The 24324-nt window shown below is 52.3% G+C and overlaps 1 protein-coding gene across 1 annotated transcript in view; it reads right to left on the reverse strand.

Moving 5' to 3' along the window:
• Positions 1-24324, reverse strand: part of GLI2 (GLI family zinc finger 2) — a 247706-nt gene that overhangs the window by 59907 nt on the left and 163475 nt on the right. The window contains 1 exon segment of the mRNA XM_037850244.1: positions 2772-2877. Coding sequence (XP_037706172.1) covers positions 2772-2877 — 106 coding nt within the window.

Below are 24324 nucleotides of genomic sequence, written 5' to 3' on the forward strand. Positions count from 1 at the left end.
AAGTTCCAGGAGATAAGATAAACACGCAGAAGTGAGCTGGGTTCCTGCCAGGCATACCAGTCATGAATAATCTGAAAGAGAAATCAAGAAAACCCATTTACAACAGCATCTAAAAGAATAAAATACCTAGGAATAAATTTATCCAAGGAGGTAAAAGACTTCCACACTAAAAACTATAAAACATTGCTAAAAGAAATTAAAGAAGATCTAAATAAATGGAAAGACATCCTATGTTCATGGATTGGAAAACTTAATATTGTTAAGATGTCAATACCACCTAAAGTGATCTATGAGTTCAATGCAATCCCTATGAAAATTCCAGAAGCCTTTTGCAGAACTGGAAAAGCTGGCCCTTAAATTTATATGAAATTGCAAGGGGCCCTGAAGAGCCAAAACAATCTTGAAAAAAAATAAAGTTGGAGGGCTCATACTTCCTGACTTCAAAACTTACCACAAAGCTACAGTTATGAAAATATGTGATACTGGCATAAAGATAGACAATATAGACCAATGGAAATGAATTAACAGTCCAGAGTTAAACCCATACATCTATGTCCAGTTGATTTGTGTGTGTGTGTGTGTGTGTGTGTGTGTGTGTGTGTGTGTGTGTGTGTGTGAATGGTGTGATTTCAGGTGACTTTTTTTTTAATTAAATTCAGTTTTATCGAGATACATTCACCTACCATACAATCATCCATGGTGTACAATCAACTGTTCACAGTACCATCATATAGTTGTGCATTCATCACCTCAATCTATTTTTAACATTTTCCATACACCAGAAATAAAAATAATAATAAATAAAAAGTAAAAAAGAACACCCAAATCATTCCCCCATCCTACCCTATTTTTCATTTAGTTTTTGTCCCCATTTTTCTACTCATCCATCCATACACTGGATAAAGGGAGTGTGATCTACAAGGTTTTCACAATCACACTGTCACCCCTTGTAATCTACATTGTTATACAATTGTCTTCAAGAATCAAGGCTACTGGGTTGTAGTTTGATAGTTTCGGGTATTTACTTCTAGCTATTCCAATGCATTAAAACTTAAAAAGGGTCATCTATATAGTGCATAGGAATGTCCACCAGAGTGACCTCTCGACTCCATTTGGAATCTCTCAACCACTGAAACTTTATTTTGTTTCATTTCACTTCTCCCTTTTGGTCAAGAAGATGTTCTCAATCCCACGATGCTGGGTCCATATGGCCAGCTGATTTCTGACAATGGTGTCAAGTAATTCCTTGGGGCAATGATAGTCTCTTCACCAAAACGGTGATGGGATAACTGGAAATCTACATGCAAGAGAATGAAGGTGGACCCCTACCTCTCACCATATACAAAAATTAATTCAAAATGGATCAAAGATCTAAATGTAAGAGCTAATACTATAAAACTCTTATGGGAAAACACAGGGAAATATCTTTAGGATCTTGTAGTAGGCAACTGTTTGTTAGATTTTACACCAAAAGTACAAGCAACAAAAGAAAACAAAAAAATGGGACTTCACCAAAATTAAAAACTTTTGTGCATTGAAGGACATTAGCAAGAAAGTGAAAAGACAACCTACAGAAACAGAGAAACTATTTGGAAATCCTGTATCTGATAAAAGTTTATTATCCAGAATATTTAAAGAACTCCTACAACTCAACAACAAAAAGACAACCTAATTAAAAAATGGGCAAGGATTTGAATGGACATTTCTCCAAAGAAGATCACTCAAATGGCCAATAAGTATATGAAAAGATGCTCAATATCATTAGCCACTAGAGAATTGCAAATTAAAACTACAATGAGATATCACTTCACACCAAGATGGCTATTATTTAAATATCCTGAAAATAACAAGTGTTGACAAGGATGTGGAGAAATAGGAATGCTCACACATTATTGGTGAGGACATAAAATGGAGCAGCAGCCATCATGGAAAACAGTTTGGCAGTTCCTCAAAAAATTAAACATAGAATTACCATATGACCTGGTAGCTTTACTCCTAGGTCTAAACCCCAAATAACTGAAAGCAGGGACTTGGGCAGGTATTTATACACCAATGTTCGCTGCATCATTATGCACAATAGCCAGAAGGTGGAAGCAACCCAAGCGTCCATCAACAGATGAATGGATAAACAAAATGTTGTATCTGCATACGATGGAAGGTTTCAGCCTCTCTCCTGGACGAAAAGGGGCTAAGTCTGAGTCAGAAAAGCCAAAAAAAACAGAATCAGCTGTGGGCTTCAAGACCCCTGGTGAGAATATTGGGGAGGAGGGAGGTGGGCGGCGGGCAATGATGACTAAGACAGCCCCTTCCTCCTGGGGATCTCAGAGCAGGGAAGACGATCAGGCCCCAAAGGCACAGATTCCAGCTGGTCCTTCTAAGGTTGACCATAGAATTTATTATCCCCACAGGGACCACAGAGAGAGGGAAAGGGGGTGCTCTGAATTCTTGGGCTGGGACGACATAGAACACAGATCACCTTACTTCCATGGGATCTTTGGCCTGGAGGGGATCTCCACTTCCCAGATGGGCAAACAGCCTCACATCCCTATGGTCACCAGGAAAGCCCATGACCTCAGTAGTGGGGACGGGCGAAGATGAGGACAGCTTCCCTCCCACACCTCATCATCCACCGGCGTTCTCACCCGGGGCCCAGCTCTGTGCACACGGGGACAGCAGAGCTGAGCACCTGCTCAGGACCAGGCGGGGCCGGGGCCCCACACCAAGGACGACAGAGGCCGCCGCGGGGGGCAGCGGGCGCAGCGCACACTTACCCGGGGACGCCGTGGACGGAGAGCGGCTCATAAGGATACCTGTCCTCCTGGTGTCTCATGTCAATCGGCAAGGGCGCGTGGAACGGAGGCAGAAGGTGCTGCGGCACTGCGGAGGGGGCAGAGAGAAACACAGGACTTCAAAGACGCGTCCCCTCCCGCTTTAAGTGGTTTCAAAGGGCTTTTTAAAGCGGAGTGAATCTCTCAGGGCAAGGTGAACCCAGGACACGGGGCTTGGCGACTGTCCGCCCACGAATGGGAGAATGAATAAATAATCAAAGTCAGCCTGAGAAGTCCTACGTCTTGCACATAAAAGATCCCCGACCGTGTGCTCGACAAAGACAAGCAGCGAGGTTCTCTTTGAACTCAGGGAGATTACAGGCAGGGCCCCGGAAACCGACAGGCTCCGACGTCGCCGGCTTCTGCCCGGCCGGCCTTTGCTGCACGGGGGCCCCAGGGTGCAGGTAAACCGGCGGGCTGGAGAGGCTCACCCGGGAGCGTCTGCCGAGGCCAGCCCTGTGCCCCCAGCTGCGGGCAGCTTGCACCCGGCTGCCTGCTCCATCTCGCTTAAAGAGGACACCTACGTCGCTGTGTCCACTCTCCAGCGCTTCAGATTTCCTACTGACCACATGCGAGCTGGAGGGTGTGTCCTCCGGGATGGGAAGGCAAGCATGCGATCGTGGAGACTGCCTCCTGCCTGCGCTTGGCCTGCCCTCCACAAATCCTCGTGATAATTGGAGGGTGCTGTTTGCTTATTAACAAAAAACTCCTGGGCGCCCTAGAGGCAAACGTAATTACAGGTGTTAGCAAAACAAGGCTCTTTACAAAGTAGTTAGATTGGGAAAAGGGTTGAGAAGTGGAGGTTTTCCAGCCAACTCTCGCTCAGTCTGAGGGCTAGAGGCCAGTGGGAAACGGCATTGACTCTGAATTCCCAAATATCTTAAAGAAAGGCTGATGGGTTTGCCTTACACACATGCACAGATCGGCCAACTGCCAGGCCCCGCTGTAATGGCTGCATGAAAATAATGCTAACGGTTTCTACACAGACAGATTCTAGCATTGTACTGAAAACGCTATGAATTCTTAACGGGAAGGAACGCCCCTCCTGAAACTGTAACTTTAATTTTTGCATATCCAATTTTATCTCCATGGATTCCACAACGCTGACACCCTTCATGGGGACCGGCAGGAAAAGAAAGTCAATCTCTTAACCCGGATTAAACTGATTTGCCAGACCCAGACCTCACAATCTCAGACTCAGAGAGGAACTGGGCAAGCAGTCCCATCACTCTGGGCCCCAGCTCTCCCGCCTGGGGTGGGGGTGGTGGGAACGGGGCCCTGGCCCCCACTTGGGGCACATTCTCTGGGGATGCCACACTGGGCCTATTGGCTGTGACTCGGCAGCTGGGCATTCTGGGGAGTCAGGGACCCTGGGCTCTGGGAGCCCTGAGACTCACTGGCTGCACAGCCCCAAGCAAGTTCCTTTACCTCCCTGAGCCTCGGCTGTCCCATCTGGAAATGAAGATCAGTAACTACCTGACATGGTTGCTAAGAAGACAACTGTGAACTGTTGTTTACACCTGGGAGGTCTTAGCCCAGTAACTTTGCAGGTAAAAAGTGCTCAGCAAAGAGCACTACTGGCGACAACAGTTACTCCTAATATGTGGAGCCCCGGGACCCTGTAATCAAACCACAGACACACCATCCACTGGCGGTGGGGCACGGGCTGGGTTGCTATCTGCTCAACCTGGAGAGGGTGGAGGGTGGGACAGTGGCTGCTTACAGCCTGAGTCACCAACTGGGATTTCCTGATGCCTGGGGCAGTCAGCAGGGAGGCAGGATTCATGTTCCGGAATATTTAAGAATGGGCTTTTCTTTCTTTCTTTTTTCAACTTTGGCCGGACAGACCAGATAACGTTACTGCTACGCTTTCGAGTGTGGCACACCCTTTAAAGCGCTGCACACCCAGGAGGCCCCGAGGCAGCCAGGGAGGGGTTACTGAGCCCACTTCATAGACCGGACATGGAGGCCCAGGAGAGTTGGGGCTTTGTCCAAGTCGCAGGGCTGAGAAATGATAGAACAGAGAGAAGAATCCAGGGCCCTGGACGGCTGGTGGGCATCTCCCTCAGTGCAGCCTCGATGGCCCCTGCCTGGGGGGGAAGGGTGACCCCCGGTCCAACTGCCCCACCTTGTTTGTGGGTGGCATTTAGCAAACACAGTCAGCACCCGGCCTGCTGAAAGCACTTTGCAGATATCAACTTCTGCTGAAAGCGCTTTGCAAATACCAACTTCAGGGCTTTACAGCAAACCAGGAAGCTGCATTCACCTGGAATTCCCGCTCTCACACTGGCTGCCCCCCGCATCCGGGTGGCCCCTTCTTCCCAACTGTGCTCCTACTGAGTCACTGAGGGGTCCCCGAAGGCTATCAGAGCCCAGCCCCCCAGCTGTGAGCCGAGACTCCTTCTGTTCAGGATGAATGCAACCTCATCAAGGCCTAAAGAGCCTCCAAAGGTAGGAGGTGTGTGTGGAGGAACCTCAGCCATCCCACATTCAGGAGACTCACAGGCGAGAATAGGGCTGGCTGCCGAGTCTCCCGCAACTGGAAAATGCAGGGGCTCTGAGGCTGCCCCACAAGACCAGGCATGTGTGAGTGTGTGTACATGTGTACATGTTCATGTGTGTATATGTGCATGTTTCTATGTACATGTGTGCATGTGCGTGCATTGGGGGAGGGTGCCTGGGGCTCCGGGAAGAGGCATAAAGGACCGCACCCACAGAGTACTGCTGCAGCTGGGCCCACTCCCCGCTTCCTGCAGGGACCCTGGGGTGGAAACTGTGGAGGTGACAAGGGGAAGTGGCTTTCTCCTTTTCAAGTTGGGGCCCTCCTGCTCTTGACCTCTCAGCCTCTGACCCATGGAATGTGCAGGCTGCAGTGGCCCAGTCCATGCCCCACACCCTCACTTCACTCTATGAAGTCCAGGAGGTGCCTGGAACGTGTGTGGGTTCCTCCTGCCCTGTGCTGTGCCAGGTCAGCCAGTGGCTCAGGCCACCGTGGTGGGGAGGGCAGGTGTGCCTGGCACTAAGGTTCAGGGGTGGCTGCCCCCTGGGGCTTGTTTGCAGAGCCTCATTTTGTTTTACCAGCAACACTGTGCCTAGCCCTCTTTTTCAGGAAAGAAGATGGAGGCTCAGACAGGTGTGACTCAGCTTCCAGGAGAGCACTGATAGGCTCTCACCAAGCCCCTTAAAGTTCCCAGGGTTTCCCCGGCGCCTGGCCCTGCCTGGTACACAGGGGCTCTATGTGAATGGGAGCACACAGCATCTGTCCTAGGATGGACGGTGGTGCCCAGGTGCAGCTAGAGGGTGGAGGACCAAGGAATTCAAACCCATGCCCGGTGCCCAGGTGTCTTTTCTCATTCAAAGAAAGTCCAATCCATTCACATCAGCAGGGAGGACCGTGGAAAGCAGTTCACTTTAAGAATACCCACCCATCCACCTACCCATTCATCCCTCCACCCATCCACACATCCACCTATCCATCCTTTCCTCCCTCCCTCCATCATTCCCTTAATCCATCCATTCATCCATCCATCCATCCATCCATCCATCCATCCATCCGTCGATCCATCGATCCATGCATCCATCCAACCATACATCCACCCACCCACCCACCCATCCATCCATCCATACATACATCTATTGATCCATCTATCCATCCATCCATCTATGCATCCATCCATCCAACTAACTGGTGTCAAGTGCTTGTTATGTAGCACTGTCCTAGGCCTTGGGAACTGACTACCCTCTGCTCTGATAAAGCTGACTTACCCCCCCAGTACCAGGAGACAGATGGTGAACAAACCCAGCAAATCCATTTGTAACATGATGTTGGAGAATGACAAAGCTAGGAAGGAAATGCAAACAGGGGGAGGGGCAGCACAGAGAACTTGGGCAAGGTGGGAGGCTCTGAGGAGGAACAGGCACGCAGGCCAGAGTGCAAAGGCCCAGGTAGGGGAGAACATCAGGACTTCAGCTTGAAGACTCTGGCTGGAGCGGAGTGACAGGAGAGAAGGTCCTGTACGACTGAGCGGACCATGGGAAGGAGTTTGGGTTTCTTCCCTGAGTGGTTTGGGGAGCTCCTGGAGGGTCCTGAGCCAGGAGTCACCTGACTAGGTGAAACATTTTCAAAAGGTCACGGTAAGGTGGGGCAGGGGTGTGCATCAGCCGGAAGGCAGTGACCAGCTCCCAGGCTGGCCCTGCCACAGGGCAGGGCCCCCAGTGCTTCTGCTCCAGCCTTGAGTCCCAGCGTGACCCGCCAAGGGGGCGGCTCCCTGGAGCAGCTGCTCTCTGTGCCCCCAGGCAGCCTTCTGGGTCAGGGCCACCAGCTCAGCGCCTGTCTGCTCGCCACACTCAGTGACTGGTGTGATAACTGTGTACTTCCCCGCTGCAGTGGGTGGTCCTCACCACTATTCGCTCAACAAACGTTCCTGGGGGGCCCTCAGCATCAGGCACGCCAACATGCTCTGGGCAGCCCCCAAGAAGGTGAACTCAAGGCATCCCATGCTGTCATGGCTCCGAAGGGGATCAGGGAAGGGCTCCTTGAAAGGGCTTCCCCCAATTCCTCTCCCATGATGGGGAACCCTGCCTGGACTTCTCCTGTTGATGATTTATCCATTATGCTCTTTACCTTGTGATTGCTTGCATCTTAAGTAATCCTCAGTGCATTTGCATTTATTTCTCTTAAAAGAAAACAGGCCTTGGGAAAATCATGGAAACAAATTCATCCTGCAGATGATTTACTGGGTCGCCTTCTTCCTAATGGGAGAACCGGGGCAGCAAGAGACACGTACATCTTTGGCACAAGAAGGGGCTAGTTGGAAGAAAGAGAGAAATGGCACAAGGGGCTGTCTTGAAGACCATTGTGGGAAACTTTACAGTTATAATTAAATCTGGCTTGCTCCTGAGATGTGCATCAGTCAAAACTGAGTCCTAAGGGAGATGAGCTGTCCCCTGTCTAAGGAGACAGAGATAGGAGCCAGAAGCACGTGACCCGTGAGTTCAGAGAGACCTGGGAGCGAGCTGTGGGTTTTGTCATTTGCTACAAGTGACAAGTGATCTGAGTTTCAGTTTCTTCCCAAGGGTTGTGAAGAATATTCGCAGGGTCTGGCATATAGCCAGAACTCCATAAATGCTGGTCCTTTCCCCCATCACAGTAAGCCTCATAGCAGACGGTAACAGGGGCCCCAGTGCCGCAGTAATGACGGGGACTTCTGTCTTGGTCCTCAGGGTAAGGCACATTGAGATGCAGCAGAGAGAAACTCACACAGGGCATCCACTGATAGAAGTGCATTCTGGTAAATTCACTGCTCCGAGGCACTGTGTTAAAATGAGGATGGCCAGAAGTGGTGGGTTATGCAGGAAGGGCCTTCCTCAAATTCCAGGCATCATTCCTGCTGAATGCCCACCCCCATTCCAAGATGACGAATCCCTGAGTACTCCAGTGCTTCCCACAGCTTCCCCCTAGCATCTGTGGCTGTGCCAGCCAACACAAGGCAAACTATCTAAGACCTGGTAGTTCTGGGGAATATCGCTGAGAATTTGCAAAGGAGCAGAGTTTTTAAACCTATCCTCTTCTCATCTGCCTTCAGCCACATAGCCCGGCAGCAGCAATAAATTGCCTCTTGGGAAAGTGAGCAGCAGGAGAAGCCCAAGGGAGAAGAGGGTGTGATTTGGTAGCTGCCAGCAGCATCTCACCTTTCGCCCATCACCAGGCAAGGCTCCTCCCATGTGTTGCAGGGGAGTGGCTCAGAGGATGGGGCTCCCTTATGATGCAATTTCCTTAAACCAAGTCTAGCACTCCCCTGCAGGAAGTGCGGGGGGATTGATGGCCTGGACAAAGCAGCAAGGAGGGCTGAGGCTGGGCAGCGGATTGCATGTTCGCATGGCTCTGTTCTCTGCCATGAAGTGTCTGCCCCGGTCCCAGGAAGGGGAGTGGAGTCTGCAGGCCCCTCGCTGCCATCCCTGGGACCCAGACCAGGCCTGGGTCAGCCACATAAGAGCAACTTTAGCTCTGGGTTGGAGCTGCTGGCTACCAATTCTCCTTCCACAACTGAGAGACAGAGCTTGCTACTTCTGGTGCCACCCTTAGCATCAAGCTTGCTAGGTAACGTGAAGATGCTTTGCAAAATGAAAAGTGCTAGTCATGTGGGTACAAGATGGCAATCGGCAGTGGTATTTTTTGCTCCAGTGATCCCAGGAGAGCAGCCTGGACTTTCACTGGCTGTTTTCACGGGGAAGGTCTGTGTTTCAGACTTTACTGCTTGGCTTTTGCACGACCCCCTCTCTGCCCCGGTGTTGGGGAGATCCTAGGCCCCTTCCTCAGGGAAGCTGGCACTAAAGGCTTCCCAGAAAATACCAGAAGCACTAAAGGCTTCCCAGAAAATACTAGCCCCAAAGAAGAGCCTGGGCGCTGCCTTGCTCAGCAGCATGGGTCTGGCTTTGGGGCGTGACGACATTTGGACTCATTGTCCCTCTGACATGGCCTTGAACCACAGGCTGCAGGCTCCATGCAGCCCAGCTCCCAGGGTCAACGTCTCGATGCTCGCGGCCAGCCTGTGCATTAACCCACTTTGTCAATGTCTGAGGACTCGGCCACAGAGCACAATAGGAACAGTTCCTTCCTAAGGGGAGCACACGAGGACACCTCTGGCTGGAAACTGGCCACTTGACCTTGTGAGACTCAGGGGTCCACGTGATGCAGACGGCAGCGAAAGCTGGGAGTTGAGCAGGGGAGGAGAGTCCATGTGGCTGGGAGCAGCCCTGAAGGCTCCCTGGAGGAGGCGGCTTTGGAGCTGGGCCCAGAAGGGGGCAGGACTGGGCGAGCAGGAAGGAAGGAGAAGGAAAGGGGCTCTCCCAGGCCACGGCAGTGTGGACAGTGAGCCCAGGTGATTGCATCATGCCCTGGCACCGAGCTGTGCAGAGTTCGAATCCTGACAAACCATGCAGCCTCTCGGCTCTATTAAATGACGCACTATACATAACAGGCGCACAACTGAACACCTAGGAAGTGCTAATCCAGTGCTTCTCAGACTGGAGGATCCCCGCAGGGCTTGTTAAAACCCCATTGCTGGACTCTGCCCCCAGTGTTCCTAATTCAGTGGTCTGGGGCTGGCCTGAGAATGTGCATTCCTAACCAGTTCCCCAGCAAAGACGACTGGCTGGGACCATCCTGGGGAACAGCTGGTGTGTTGTTCACTTTTCTGTTTCCAGCACCTCTGCAGCTCTCCCACTTGCAACTTGGCAGGAGGCGGCCTTCGTAGTCCAGCGACAAGCACGCTGTCCCTTGGCCAGGACCTCTGCACTGCGGCTGCGTGGGATCCCCAGTGAGTGCAGACTTTGACGGCCTCCAGGCGCTGGGTGATTCGAGGCTACAAGAAGTGAGGTGGGCACCGGGGCTGGGGGAGGCCCCAGGGAAAGCATGCATGCATTCCTGCCCTAGCCTGGATAGGGTCTGTCCGCTCCCACTCTGTGGCAGGTCCACAGCCAACCCTGCAGGCTTTCCCAGAGGGGGCCAGGTGCTCTCCTAGCAGGCACAAGGGGAACATTAAAAGTGCAGCCCAGTTAAGGGAAGGCTCCTCCCCAGGGCAGCGCCAGCCTGCCTTCCAGGCCTTATGCAAATAAACTATTATTCCCAAGAATAAGCCCCAGGACAGGCTGCTTCAAGAGGTACCTCCTGACATCCACAGGAAGCACTTAATAAGAATAATAATATCCTGAACAGCCACTCCACAGCATGCAATTAAAAAGCACTTTTGTCTCACTTGTGGGGGTGAGGGTGGAGGGGAGGGAATTAAACTCAAACAGGAAATACCAACACCTTGCGCCGGCTGGGGTCCGTGGGCTGAGGCCCAGGCAGCTTGCACCACAGTTGCACCAGCACCCCCCCACCCCACAGCCTCTGCTATGCCTGCGAGCACCCACTGCCCATCCAGACCCAGGGCTGGCTTCTCCAAAAGGTGCTATCTGACAAAAAAGAGAGTCCTGGGCTGGGCTTCCCCAAGCCACCCCACGTGGGGCTTGCAGGGAGGGCAGGCCCCCCATGCTCCATGGCCCCTGCTACACGGAAGCTGGACATATGTGGACTCTCTCCCACCCAATGGGGTCATAAGAGAACAGGGACAGGTCACAGGAACAGACTGTCCTGTCCCCAAGGTAGCGTCACAGAGGGGACACTGACCCTGCAGCCAACGGCTGGGTCCAGGCTGGCTCTCCCATGGATGGGTCTTGGTCGCTGATGTAATCGCCCCGTGCCTCAGTTTCCCCATCTGTTATCCAGGACTCCCAGAGAGAGAGACCGAGGCAGTTATCTAGAGCTTATGCAGGCCGGGCACACAGGAGGGCCACTCAAGAGTGACCATTGCCACCGGCCTCTCATGGGACCCCTGCCTCTTTAGCAAGGGGGTGAGACTTGGGGATGCTACAGAGGGACCCCGTGAAGATCTGAAAACTCTGCCTTGGTTACGAATCTGCCCTAATAGAAATTAAAAACAGCACACAGGGCCCCCAAATAATACAACAGACTAGAAGCCCAGAAGTTTCAAGGTCTCCCTGCAGACCTCCCAGAGAGCCTGGGACCTGGCAGAAGAGAAAGCAGGAAGCACAGATCCAGCCCAGGGGCCCTTGCTGGGGTCGGCACGCTGGCACCCTAGTTCCAGGGCTCCTTCCCGCTCCTGTGACAGTGGCTGGGGGTGGCCAGGTGGCCTCAGACAGATGCAGGCATGTCAAATGTGAGGCCCAAAGCTGGCAGAGACCCCAAAGGCTGGCAGCTTCAGTGCTGTTGGGTCAGAGCCCAAGGAGCCTATTTCTCACCAGGGGGGCTCTGAGCCCTTCCAAGAAGATATTTGTCCCCACATGTCCTGATGGTGTCACCCCCTCCCTTCTCTTTCCCAGCATCTGGTATGTTTCCCACAGAGCTCTCTAGAGTCCTGAGATCCTGTGCACACCCGCCAGAGAGGCCACGGGACACTGCTTTTAACTCTGCCATGGTCCTCGAGGGGACAGTAAAGCCCGGCCTCGGTCCCCACCAGGTACTGGAGATAGCTTCGTGGGCTGAGCTAAAGCACCGCTTTATTCCAGGATGCTCTCCGGGGCAGAGCCGGCAATCAATGCCCTTTAAAACCCGCAGAGGAAGCAAACAAACAGCCTTCCAGCACCTCCAAGCTGCCCTTATTTACTCTCCTGCAATCAATGGGCTAATTACAAAATGTTTTTCATGCCTTCATTGGAGCAGTTCCCTGAAGGACCACTTTCCGGGAGCCCCTTATCAGTAGGGTTCCGATAATTGTATGTTACTTAAAACAATCCTTTGCTTTATTAAAAGTCTCTGCTTAACAAGGCTTTTCTTTAGACATCCACCCATTGAATTCAGCCCCAGCTGATAAAAATATACACGGACCATAAAGGTAATTTAAAATTTTCTAGTAGCCGTATTAAGAAAACAAACAAACAAAAAAACTAAAGCAGGTAAAATTAATTTTAATCCTGCACTTTAATTGACCCAGTATAGCAAAAACATTATCAGTTCAACATGTACTCAATACAAAAAATCATTAATGAGATATTTTACATTATTTTTGGTACTGAGTCTTCAAAATCTGGTGTATAGTTTACATTGACAGAACAGCTCATTTCAGACCAGTTACATTTAATGTGTTCAATAGTTTGTGCAGGTCTCACTTGTCATACTTGTTTTAAGTTTGGTTGGCTACAGATTTCTAGTCTCAGCTAATCAGAGTCTCACTGCTACATATGTGATGAGGAAAGTTCTTCCCAAACCTCAGACCGTCCTCACTTCCAAATCTTAGCTCCCTGCAAACTTCTATTTGATCATTTAAATCAACCAGTTAATAAATAGTTACAATATCCCCTCTCTCTTCTTTCCACTCATTCAACTAGCAGAGGCTCACGGGGCAGCTGGGAGGGTTAAGCAAGATTCTGTGGGTGAAGTCCGTGGGGGTGCAGGGGAGTAAGTCAGTGCTGTCTCTCTGCTCCCAGTCCTCCCCCTCCATCTCCCCGCCCCCCACACACACACCCTGGATCCCCTCGGGGCTCACTGCCACCGGAGAAACCTAGGTCAAGCAAAGCAGTGGTGTGTGGACTCCCGAGCCTCCTGATGGGCAAGAGGGTCCCTGGAGAGCAAAGAGCTTGCCAGGGTTCACCTGGGCTGGGGCAGGGCCCTGGAGAGACCTTGGCCGAGCCTCAGAACCGTCCCAGGACCTGCTCCTTGGCGGCAGTGGCCGAATCGCATCCTGGACTAATTACAAGTAGCTGACGGCACAGCACTCCATCTGTGAATTCCCTCTGGCTAATGGGAGCAGAGTTTCCCTTTATCCGAGACCTGGGGGTTCACTGGCAGGATGGAGACCAGCCCACAGAATGGCTGGGAAGGGCCCACCCCCCCACTTCTCTGGTGAAGAAAGTGAGGTACAGAAAGCATGGCCTTGTGTCCCAACCCGCCAGCCTGAAGGGTGCCCAGCATCTTGTTTCCTAGAATAAGGATGTATAAAAAGGGAAAAGAGAAAAAATACTCCCAAAGGCCTCCCAACCATCAAAAAACCTCTTGCCAAACAGTATTTTGATGAGCTAAGTGTATGAATTAAAAGCAGACGGAGCCTATTTCCTTTAAAATAAACACGGTTTAAAATCCAGGGAAAACTCCCACACACGATGCGTGTCGGGGCTAGAGAAGTGAGCGGCTGTCACACTGCCTGGCCCATGCGTTCTCACTCGGGGTGTTCTTGGGCAAAGGCTCCGCTCAGTGGGTCCAGTTATACCCGGGGGAGGGGGCCCAGCAGAGGGACCTGCCTGCCCGAGAGGCATCAGGACTCCAGCAGTTGGATGGAGGCTGGGGGCTCTCAGGATCCCAAGGCCCGGATGAGACTGACACTTCCCAGACCCCCGAAAGGCCCCACCTTTTCCCACCTCCACGCCTGCTACTAGTCCTCGCCCTGCCTGGCAAGGCCCTCCCTTCCACACCCCATCTCCTTCTTCATCCTGACAACCCTTACTGCCCCAAAAAGGCAGCCCATACTTGCCCTTTTGAAGCTCATTACCACAAAGGAGAGTCTAAACTTGTATGTAATGGTGCCTAAGAGTCTCCCCCGGAGTGTCTCTTTGTTGCTCAGATGTGGCCCTCTCTCTCTCTAACCAAGCCATCTCGACAGGTGAACTCGCTGCCCTCCCCGCTACGTGGGACCCGACTCCCAGGGGTGTAAATCTCCCTGGCAACGCAGAGTATGACTCCCGGGGATGAATGTGGACCCGGCATCGTGGGACTGAGAGTATCTTCTTGACCAAAAGGGGGATGCAAAATGAGACGAGATAGTTTCAGTGGCTGAGAGATTCCAAATGGAGTCGAGAGGTCACTCTGGTGGACATTCTTATGCACTATATAGATAACACCTCTTAGGCTTTAATGTATTGGAAAAGCTAGAAGTAAATACCTGAAACTACCAAACTCCAATCCAGCAGTCTGGACTCCTGAAGACAATTATATAATAATGTAGATTACAAGGGGTGACAGTGTGATTGTGAAGACCTTGTGGATCACACCCCCTTTATCTAGTGTATGGATGAGTGGAGGAATGGGGATAAAAACTAAAGGACAAATGGGTTGGGATGGGGGGATGATTTGGGTGTTCTTTTTCACTTTTATTCTTTATTCTTGTTCTGGTTCTTTCTGACGTAAGGAAAATGTTCAGAGATAGATTGTGGTGATGAATGCATAACTATGTTATCATACTGTGGACAGTGGATTGTATATCATGGATGATTGTATGGTGTGTGAATGTATTTCAATAAAACTGAATTAAAAAAAAAAAAAAAAAAGGCAGCCCATGCCTCTACAAAGCTCCCTGGAGCTTTCTGCCCCCTCCTTCCCAATCAGGTGGTAACACCCCCTCTGCAGCATCTCCCTGAAGTCTAGGACCAACTGGTACTTGGCACGGAGGGGGTGAGGTCTATGGGGTGAGTGAGCAAGTGAGTGAATGAATGAATGACTGAATGAGTCTTGTTACTACCAGAAAACAGACCCCAAGGATAACAAGGGTGGCTGGTAGCTGCTGAAAGTCAGAATTAATCTTGGCCCCAGGGAAGAAAGATCTGCTGTCAGAGCAGGTGCAAATCACACATGAGGCCACCAGCTGGGCCCCACCCCAGAGCCTGAACATGGGGGCCCCTATCAGCAAACACACCTCCTGCCCCATGCTGGCGCCCTTCTGAGCCCATTGCATTTGTGCACCCATTTCATCTTGGCAGCAACGTGACAAGGCAGGTATGTCATTATCCCATTTTACAGATGAGGAAACTGAGGCCCAGGGAAGTGAGGCAGGCCCTACACCCACACGCAGACCCATGACACTGCTCCACAGAAACTCCAGGTGTGTTCCTACCGGCCACGTATGGTGGCGAGAGTTATGCCAGGGGGATGAGAATAAAATGTGGGGCAAGGTGGGGTCCCAGGACCCTGTCCTCTCCCACTCACCCCAAGTCCCCTTCCAAGCAGCCTGGGACGTGGCTTCAGAGTGTCCAGAGCTGCAGATGAGTGATAGATGGAGAGGGACAGGACATGGCCCAGGCCCCCAGTAAGGAGAGCTGAGAAAATCCCAGAAACACAGGGGAAGGCCTGGTATTTCCATTTTGTCCATGGTCTTCCCAGAAGTGATCATGACCCCCCTAAAACAGAAAGGGTATTCCACACGGCAGCTCCTCAACACTGCCCAGGTAGTCAGCCAAGTCGACAGTGAGTCAGGGAGTTATCTGTTTCCCCCAGCTGTGTTCCCAGTGCCTGCTAATAACCCCCATGGATCATTCTGCCTGGCTTGGAAAACATTCTGACTGGCATTAAAAATGGGCCCCTTTCTGGCCCCCGCGGCACGTGCGGGGTGCTCGTTGTTAGCATGCTGCTTATGTAATTAGGGTGGCGAGGATGGCACGGGGCCCACTGCAGGTCCCCAAGAGTGATTGCAGTTCAGAAAAAGCACCCACCTGGCTTTGCACTGATTGATGAAGCACCCCACTAATAGCCCTGCTTAACACAGGAGTTTGTCGAGATTAAGTAATTGCCTTAAACAAAAAGTGTATTATCTTTGAGGCCCCACTGACGAATGACTCGGTGCTGGGAAATAGGGTGATGGATGGTCCGACTCCCTGCCACCAGCCCTCCCCCATTTGCATAAATCACATTGCGGCCCTTGATGAGGATGACAAGCTGGGACAGATACCTGCCCCAGGCCCACTGGCTACCAGGAGACCCCAAACTGCTTTTTAGCATCCCAAGCTCCAAGGATGAATCAAGACCTGCTGGTGGGTAGACCAGATGCCCCATGGGGATTGAGGCTGGGGCAAGACCACTGGAAGGAAAAATCTGCCCTGTAGGAAAACTCAGATGGAAAAGGGACGGACAGACCCTTGTACAGCCACACCAGTGCTGTGTGCACCCCTAGCACGTCCAGCATAGAGAAGCTATAGCCACCCCTAAAGCTATGAGCATTTTGTCCTCTTTCCTTTCAGATGGCCCTTTGCAAGTGGCAAGTTGTGATGGTTTAAAGATGTATGTACTCCAGAAAAGATCAAGTTCTTTTATTCCATTCCTGTGGATGTAGTCCCATTGGGGGTGGGACATTTCGATTAGGTTATTTCAGTTGAGGTCTGCCCTAGGTGGTCTTAATCCTCTTACTGGAGTCCTTTAGAAGAGGATAACAAACAAAAAAGCCTGAGGGAAGCAGAGAAGGGAAGTGACTGAAGCCAGAAGCTGAAAGCAACGAAACTGGGGGTGGGGGTGGGGTGGGGGGTGGGATAAGGACCAGCAGATGTTGCCACGTGCCTTGCTAACAGAGGAGCCCAAGCTTGCCAGTAGCCGGTCATCAGGGAGAAAGCATTGCCTGTTGATGCCTTGAGTTGGACATTTTCACGTCCTAAGCACGGTAAGCTTGTAAGTTAATGAATCCCCATTGTAAGGGTCAACCCATTTTTGGTATACTGCATTTCATGAGCTTTAGCAAACCAAAACACAAGTCCCAGAAATGACCAGAGGCAGGGGCCACCAGGGGCAGGGTAGGCAGCTGGGGAGGGGTTGCCGGGCTTGGGGGGGCCAGAATGGCAGGACCACATTTGGTATTATGGCGGGGAGCACCAAGTGGGCTCCCAAGACCATAATGCACTTTCCAGTGATGTCCCCGTGGCCCGCCCAGGAAGAGCAGCTTGGACAGGATATGCCAGGAGGAATAAGGGGGAGAGTGGTAGGCATTGGCACCCCCATTGCCAAGCCATGCCTAATGGTGGGGGGTGCGTTTCTCCCCCAGAAAGAATGGCCAAGGCGACCCAGGTGAGCAGGACTGGGGGAGCTCATCTTCAGCACAAGCCGTGGGTGGCCCTGCACCCCACGGCCCCAGCTTGGTCAGAGATACATTTTCTGGGCAGAGGAGAAGAGTAACGTGGCGCTACCTGGAGTTCCCTCTGTAAACAGTCAGCCCTGCCAGCCACGCGGCCCCACAGCACTGCTCTGTGCTGGATTCCTCTACCCTTTTGGGGTAGAAAAAGATTCTCCAACCAAACCACCCACCCCGAAGAATGCCTGGGATGGAGGGAGCAGCAGTCAGCACTTGGAGCAGCTCCCTTAACGTGTGTCTCCCCCAGGCCACAGCTCCAGCCCAGATGCCTGGGGATGCAGGAGGCCTGGGTGGGGAGCCCTCCCTCCCTGGAAGCAGGGAGATGTGCCCATTCCCAAATTCCAGCGTTTGGAATATGGGGAGTCTAAACACAGAGCCCTGGCTTCTTTCCCTTCCAGGGACCAGGAGGGAGAGACAGTGAGTGATCCCTAGAGCGCAAGCCTGCAGCATGGAGCAGGCCATGTCCTCCAAAAGACGCACAAGGGCTCTGGAGGAGCTGCCCCACGAAGCTGCTGATCAGAGGAGGTGGAATGTGCCTCCCAGCGTGTGGTGGACACCTCACCCTGGACCGGCTGGCTTGCACTCAAGCGCTGAGCACCTGCCCAGTCCTGGCACTCTGCTCCCACCCCCAGCCCCACCCAGGCCGGGTACACAGGCCACCAGGCTGGGCTTGAGAGCTCCCCATCACCGCTGATGACGGGGCAAGCCCAGGGCGCTCCCTCCACAGTCCATGCACTGTTCCTGCTCGCCCAGAGGCTCGTGGCGCAGGTTTAATGGTCTATCATATGGGTCCCACATGGACACACAGCCGTGTTGGGTCGTCCACACCAAGATTCCCCCGGGGGCGGCCTTCTATGCCCCCCTGCCCGAGGTCTCCACCTGCCCCTTGGCTGATGGGAAGAGGCCGCCCCATGCTGACTGCCTGCTCTTATTAGACTGCCTGCCTGGCTGGAAAGTGGACACACAAAAGCCCCTGGCTGCAAGCACTGCCCTCCTCACACTTATGTATAAATTGGCATCATGGGCATCTTCCTGGGGGAGATCACTGGTTGAGAGCCCCTTGGGGATCCCCTCTGGATCCCAGTCCAGAATCTTCTCTATTTTACAGCCCCGTGCCTTTGGATCAGGGAAGCTGTTCCCACGTTGAGAGAGTTCCTGCTGGGTCCCAGGACCAGGCTCTGAGTTGGGGACATTGAAAGGCAAGGATGGCTAGCCCTGCTCTCATGGATCTCCGTGCCAGCGGGGAGGTGGAGCCTAGGAGACGACAGAGAGGAGGAGCCACAGCTTCAAGGGCAGGGCTGGGTGTGGTAGGCAGGGCTGAGCAGGGCTGGGGGCGGGGCTGGGTGTGATGGGCAAGGCTGGGGTGGTAGGAGGGGCCAGGCAGGGCCGGGGGCGGGGCTGGGCGTGATGGGCAAGGCTGGGGTGGTAGGAGGGGCCGGGCAGGGCTGGGGGTGGGGCCTGAGTGTTCTCACCACCTGGATAGACACTTGAACAGGCACAGGGAGACAGATCTTTCCCCAGGCAGTCCTTGAGAACCTCAGGGAGACATCCAACATCTGCCCTGTAAGCTTAGCTCTCTCTGAAGCCTGCCTTGAAACCGTGTTCCGGCTGAACAACCCCACACCTGGCAGTCCTGTCTCACTTAGGGACCTCTCCACAGCCCAAGCTGCCTAGGTGGCCCCAGGGTGGCAGGCAGGTCAGCCTGGGCCTCTGGCAGCTCCATGGCTCCCAAACAGCACAAGAACCCATCCCTGAGGCCGGGAGTCTGCAAAGAGCGGGGCTTGGTTTCCAAATCCTGGCTGGCCCATTTACTAGCTGTGTGACTTTGAGCAAGTCACTAAACCTCTCTGAGTCTCCATTTCCTCATGTGAAACTTCCTGCCCTCACAGGATCGCTGGGTGCACCTAAAGAGATCAGGTCTGTCCTCTGCTGTCCTAGCCCGGTGCCGGGCACACTTGACTCTCCGAGAAGCAGCCCTGCTGGCCGAAGAAGAGAATGCTTGAGGGGAGGCCCTGCTGAAACTGCTGGGGTCCCCGCTGGGAGGATGTGGACCCTCTTCCCCACTAGCAGCAAGCCTGGCTGGCTTTAGCTTCCTCTGCCCTTCTCTCTCCCTCCCTCCTTCCCTTCTAAGAGCCCCCTTTTACAGCCCCTCGCTGCAGGCCCCTGGGGAGCAAGAGGCAGGCAGAAATGACTGCTAATACTTCCAGGCACATTTACTGAAACCTTTTGACACGGAGGCTATTTTTATGAGATAAGTGCCCTGTGTCGGCATCAACTGGCAAGTTTCATTGCTCACATTTCAGTCCTGCAAAAAGCCTTTTTCAATCACTGTCCACGGCAACAATAAACTTTAATGGCTGAGGGAAAGCCTGCAGCTTGGGGCTCTCCCGTCCTTCCCTGCCTCCCTCCTGCCCGCCCCGTGCTGGCTGGCCCGCTGGGGCTGGGCAGACCTCCCTCCCGTTGCCTGTCCTGCCAGAGGCCGAGGCATAAGAGCACCCGGGGGGCACCTTTCTCTATCGTGCCCTGTTTCCCAACCTGAGGGAAGCACCTGCCCTGGATGCACATTAGACACACCGGGGAATTAAAACGGACCCCTGCCCACCCTGGCCCTGACCAACTGGACAGTCTCTCTGGGGGCAGCACTGGGCATTTCGTTTTGTGAAAGCTCCCTGGGTGATCTCACTCTGTGGCGGTCATGGAGAACCGCTGCACCTCCTTCCAGCAGGGGCCTCCGCCCTTGGAGGGCCACTTCCATCGCTCCTGGCATGATCCCACAGACGCCCAGTCCTGCCCTTTGCCCTCACACGACCAGGAAGTGGAAGGCAGATGCGACCCACAGGTCACACGGTCACACCGAGAGCCAGGCGACGACCTGATACCGTGCTCTTTCCATCCGAGTCAGCCAGGTTTGCAGTGACAGTCCCGGAGGAGGGATGGCCTGGGACTGCTCCAGAATAGGCCAGTGTTCGAGTTCAAGGGATGAGGAAGCATGAGCGAGTGAGTGAATGAATGAATGGCTTCTCCCTACAGGAAACTGATTCAACCAACTCAGTGTCCTACAGGGAAGGGCAGTGCTTGGTGTTCCCCAAATGCTCATTTCCAGAAGATTCCAGCACGTTCCGGAACTCACAGTGGCAAGGTATCCTTCTTTCCGCTCTCTGCTGGCACCATTACAGAGCCATGCTCGAGCAGGATGAACATGAGCTGGGACTGAGGTGAGGTAAGCTGGAGGAGGGACCCTTCCTCCACAGCCTGTATCAACTCCACTCTCGCCATGCTGCCCTCCCAGCCCACCCACCCCGACCTCACCTCCCACCACCCTGAGCCGGCCTCCGTGAGCCCCTCCATCCTTGCACACGAGAAAGAGCCCCACTCAGACTCCCCAAGGCATCCACTGTGGGTCCCCTTTGGGACACCTTCCACCAGCCCGATTTCATAGGGTCTGTTGTTACAACACACCTGGATCCAGCAGGAGGAGCAGGTTTGGGACCCATGAGCAAGAAGGGGGTGGAGCTGCAGGAGGCAGGGAGAGAGGGAGAGAGGGAGACAGGGAGGGAGGGAGGGGGCAGGTGTCTTGGAGGAGCTCTGTTAGTAACCGATGCATCTGATTTGTGCCTTGAGGTGGATAGAGACTATGTTACACCTTGTACACCACCTGCTTCAGATATGAAGGCATGGAATGAAGGAAAGGACCAACAGGTGCCAAGTCTGACTTTCAGAGCCTAGCTGATTTTTCTCACGAATCCTCGGCCGAGCTCCTTGGGTTGTGCCAAAGCCAAAGTTTCTAAGGCAGAGGATTCTGGGAACGGTCTTCCAGAACTGGGAGGAGGACCCCAATTCCTTCAGGACACCCAGGCCTTTTTTTATTTAACCTGAACCCCCACCCCTACCCCACCCCCTGGTTATCCACAAGCCCCAAATTCTGCTGGGGAGAACTGGCGTCAGTAAATGCCCCCTTTCCATCCATTTCTTGATTCTCACTTCCCTCCCCCACCTCAGCTTGAACCATTTATTATGGAGTCCTCCAAATGAACAACTTCTGCAAATTCCAAACATACTCACAAACTCTACCTGTCCTCTCTCATCCATCAGGGTAGCAAAACTTGTTTCTCCTTGGGAGATGGAAAAAAACCAGCATTGGGGACCAATTAAACATTTCCTTTGAAATGCATTCATGCTGTAGATTGCTAAGAATGAACTCCAACTTCTGATGAAATAGAAACCAGATGCTAGGAATTGGAGGTGCATGGTGTCCCTCCAGCATGGCCCATCACCCAGGAGGGGCCCAGGGAGGGGCCCAATCTAGAGAATGTGCAAGCCTGAAGGGAATGTTTCCTGTCTCACTTAGGGACTATGTGCACTGCAAAGCTGTAGCTCCTGGTTACAGAATGTCAGTTACTACTAACCAGCGCTACTTCTCCTCCTACTAGACATAAGGCTTTTCTTTTTATTATTATGTGTCCCCTCAGAAGCTGTCTACAACCAATTATCAAATGGCTGCTGTGGTGGGCTGTCAAATGTTAACATTTGGTGTGTGTGTGTGTGTATGGGGGAGTGAGCCCTGGCTTATAGCATGTGCCCATTTCCATGGTATGAATACTCCACTGATTCCCATGGTGTGAACTCTCCCACTGGGTGGTGTGAACACTCCCACTGTGCTCCATGCCGTGCCCCATGGTGTGAACATTCCCACCGAGTCCCATGGAGTAAATGCTCCCACCGATTCCCCTGGTGCACACATGAATACCAATCCTCATGGTGTGAACACTCCCACTGATTCCCCTGGTGTGACCGCTCCTACCAATTCGCCTAGTGTGAATGCTCCCACCAGTTCCCCTGGTGTGAATGCTCCCACTTATTCTCATGGTGTAAATATTCTCATGGCATAAATGCTGCTATCACAGCTGATTTCAAGCTGCCTATGAGAGAGTCATTGGGAGGAACTGGGAGGAGCTGGCATGAACAGGCTCTAGCACAGCACTGCCACATCAGGCCTCCATGCCCCCAATGCCCCCTAAAGGAAGAACAAAACAAACTTTGATTTCTTGGAAATCAAATAATTCCATTTTCTGCTTAAAAAATTACCAAGATTTTTTTCTCAATGAGAACATACCCAATGCTAGGAAGGGTGTTGGGAAGCATCCAGTTGGAAAGAGTTATTAGAAATAATTGGGTAATACAACCCAAGTTTCATACCCTTTGACTCAATCATCCCACCTTTTGGGAATCGACTCCTGGGTAAAAATCTCAGGAGAAATTAGTGCACTGAACAATCATAGACAACCTAAATGTTCGACAAGGGGTAGAAGCAGTTGAAGTTTAGACTCAAGCTTCAAGGTGATGTTGCAAGGATTTTATCATAAGTGATCAAAAGGCTGCACTCCCTGTTGATGTCACCTTTTCAAAGTCCAATTCTGCATGTATCATTATTCTCCCAGGGGTTCTTGCTCTCCACATGCTGAGCTCTGGCCGGGGGCTGGGGGAATGAAGACATGAAGAAACCCTGAGAAACGTTTCTCTGGTGGATGCTGCCTCTCACACTAGAGGCCTGGAGTAATGGGGTTGGCCAAGCAGATGGGATAAATCAGTGCCAAGGATGCTGTCACTGCAGGCAATCCTGCAACACTCCATTTTCATGGGAATTTAGCTGCTCTGCATGGTTTTTAAGAACCCAATTGTATACTGACACTTTTTAAATGATGCCTCTTTAGATCCAGCCATAATTTATCTTTTACTTAGGAACAGCTCTGATTCCATAACCACTTGGAGGGAAAAATGGTGACTTCACTTAATTTACAATAGTCCATACTCAGTAAAACAAGGATGACAGAGGTTTGCCAAATGTGAATTCCATGTCAGCAACTCATTTTGGTAAAGCTGAAGAAGTGGCTTTATTTTGAAAGAAAATACACATTTTAAAAATGTTTACAGATGCGAGTGGGAGCGCGGGTGAGTTATGTGGGAGTGTGAGAAAGAACTTGCAGCAGTACAAACCAACCCCGAAAGCTGAGAATTATACCCATCAGGCATAAGGGCTCCGTGCTCCCTTTTCTGCCTTAAAAAGAAAAGGGAGAATGATTTCAAACTCTTGAATAGTCAAAGGAACATGAATGAACAGAGAGATTCTCTGATCAGTTTCCCCTCTGCACCCCCAACGGCACCACTCTGAACCCAGGCTTGGGCTCCCCAGACCCCCTACACCACCCCGAGCAAACCGCTCAACCTCACCAAGCTCCACTTTTTTGACACAACCCCTGCTGCCTCTTGGCTATTTCACCAAGAGGCTGTGAAAGTAAAAGCTACTAAGAGGAAGGACAAGAGATCATGTTTATGCAGAGCTGACAATGAACTAGGCACCTCGTTGAATCCCCCCCAGCCCCATGAGCCAGGCTGATCACGCCAACAGACACAGGGGGAAACCGAGGCAGCAAGTGAGTTACCAAGCTAACCACTGAGTTGCTTTGAGCGCTTCCTGGAGAAAACGGCGATTGAGTCCTCCAAATAGAGGCGACCTGAGTATTTGGAAATCGCCTGCTTTGGGCCTTGCCTCTCAGAGTGTGGTCGTAGGACCAGCAGCCTCAACAGCATCTCGCATGTGTGAAAAATGAAGGATCCCAGGTCCTGTGCTGAGTCAGAGTGGGGGGGGAGGCCCGGCAATCTGTGTTTTAACAAGTCTCTGGGCAATGCCCAAGCTCTGCGGAGACACGTAACGCGTCACACTTCCACAAAGGGCCACTGTCTGCTCCCAAAGCCATTTAAATTTTACTGCAGGCCCGCAGCTGGGTCGGTTGGAGAGCAGCGGGAAAAACAGTCTGCATTTGTACTCGCTGGGCAAACCTCGTATTTTCACCTATTACCTCACTTAACCCTCACAATGGCCACGAGAGAGAAGCAAGATGGACGTGGTCATTCTGTTTGTCTTCAGCAGATGTGGATCTGAGGCCCCGTTATATAAATTTCCAAGCCAGGGCTGGAAGGAAAGCGGGCCCTCCAGCTTCGCCCTCCCCGCCTTGCTGCCACGCGGCTCTCACAATCGCCCTCAGTTCCCTGGAAGTTGCCCGCACACAGCCAGCAAGGCCTTCCAAACCCCACTGGCACACCTTGTGTGGGGT

This window comes from Choloepus didactylus, chromosome 9 (assembly GCF_015220235.1).
Source record: "Choloepus didactylus isolate mChoDid1 chromosome 9, mChoDid1.pri, whole genome shotgun sequence".
NCBI classification, from domain to species: domain Eukaryota; kingdom Metazoa; phylum Chordata; class Mammalia; order Pilosa; family Megalonychidae; genus Choloepus; species Choloepus didactylus.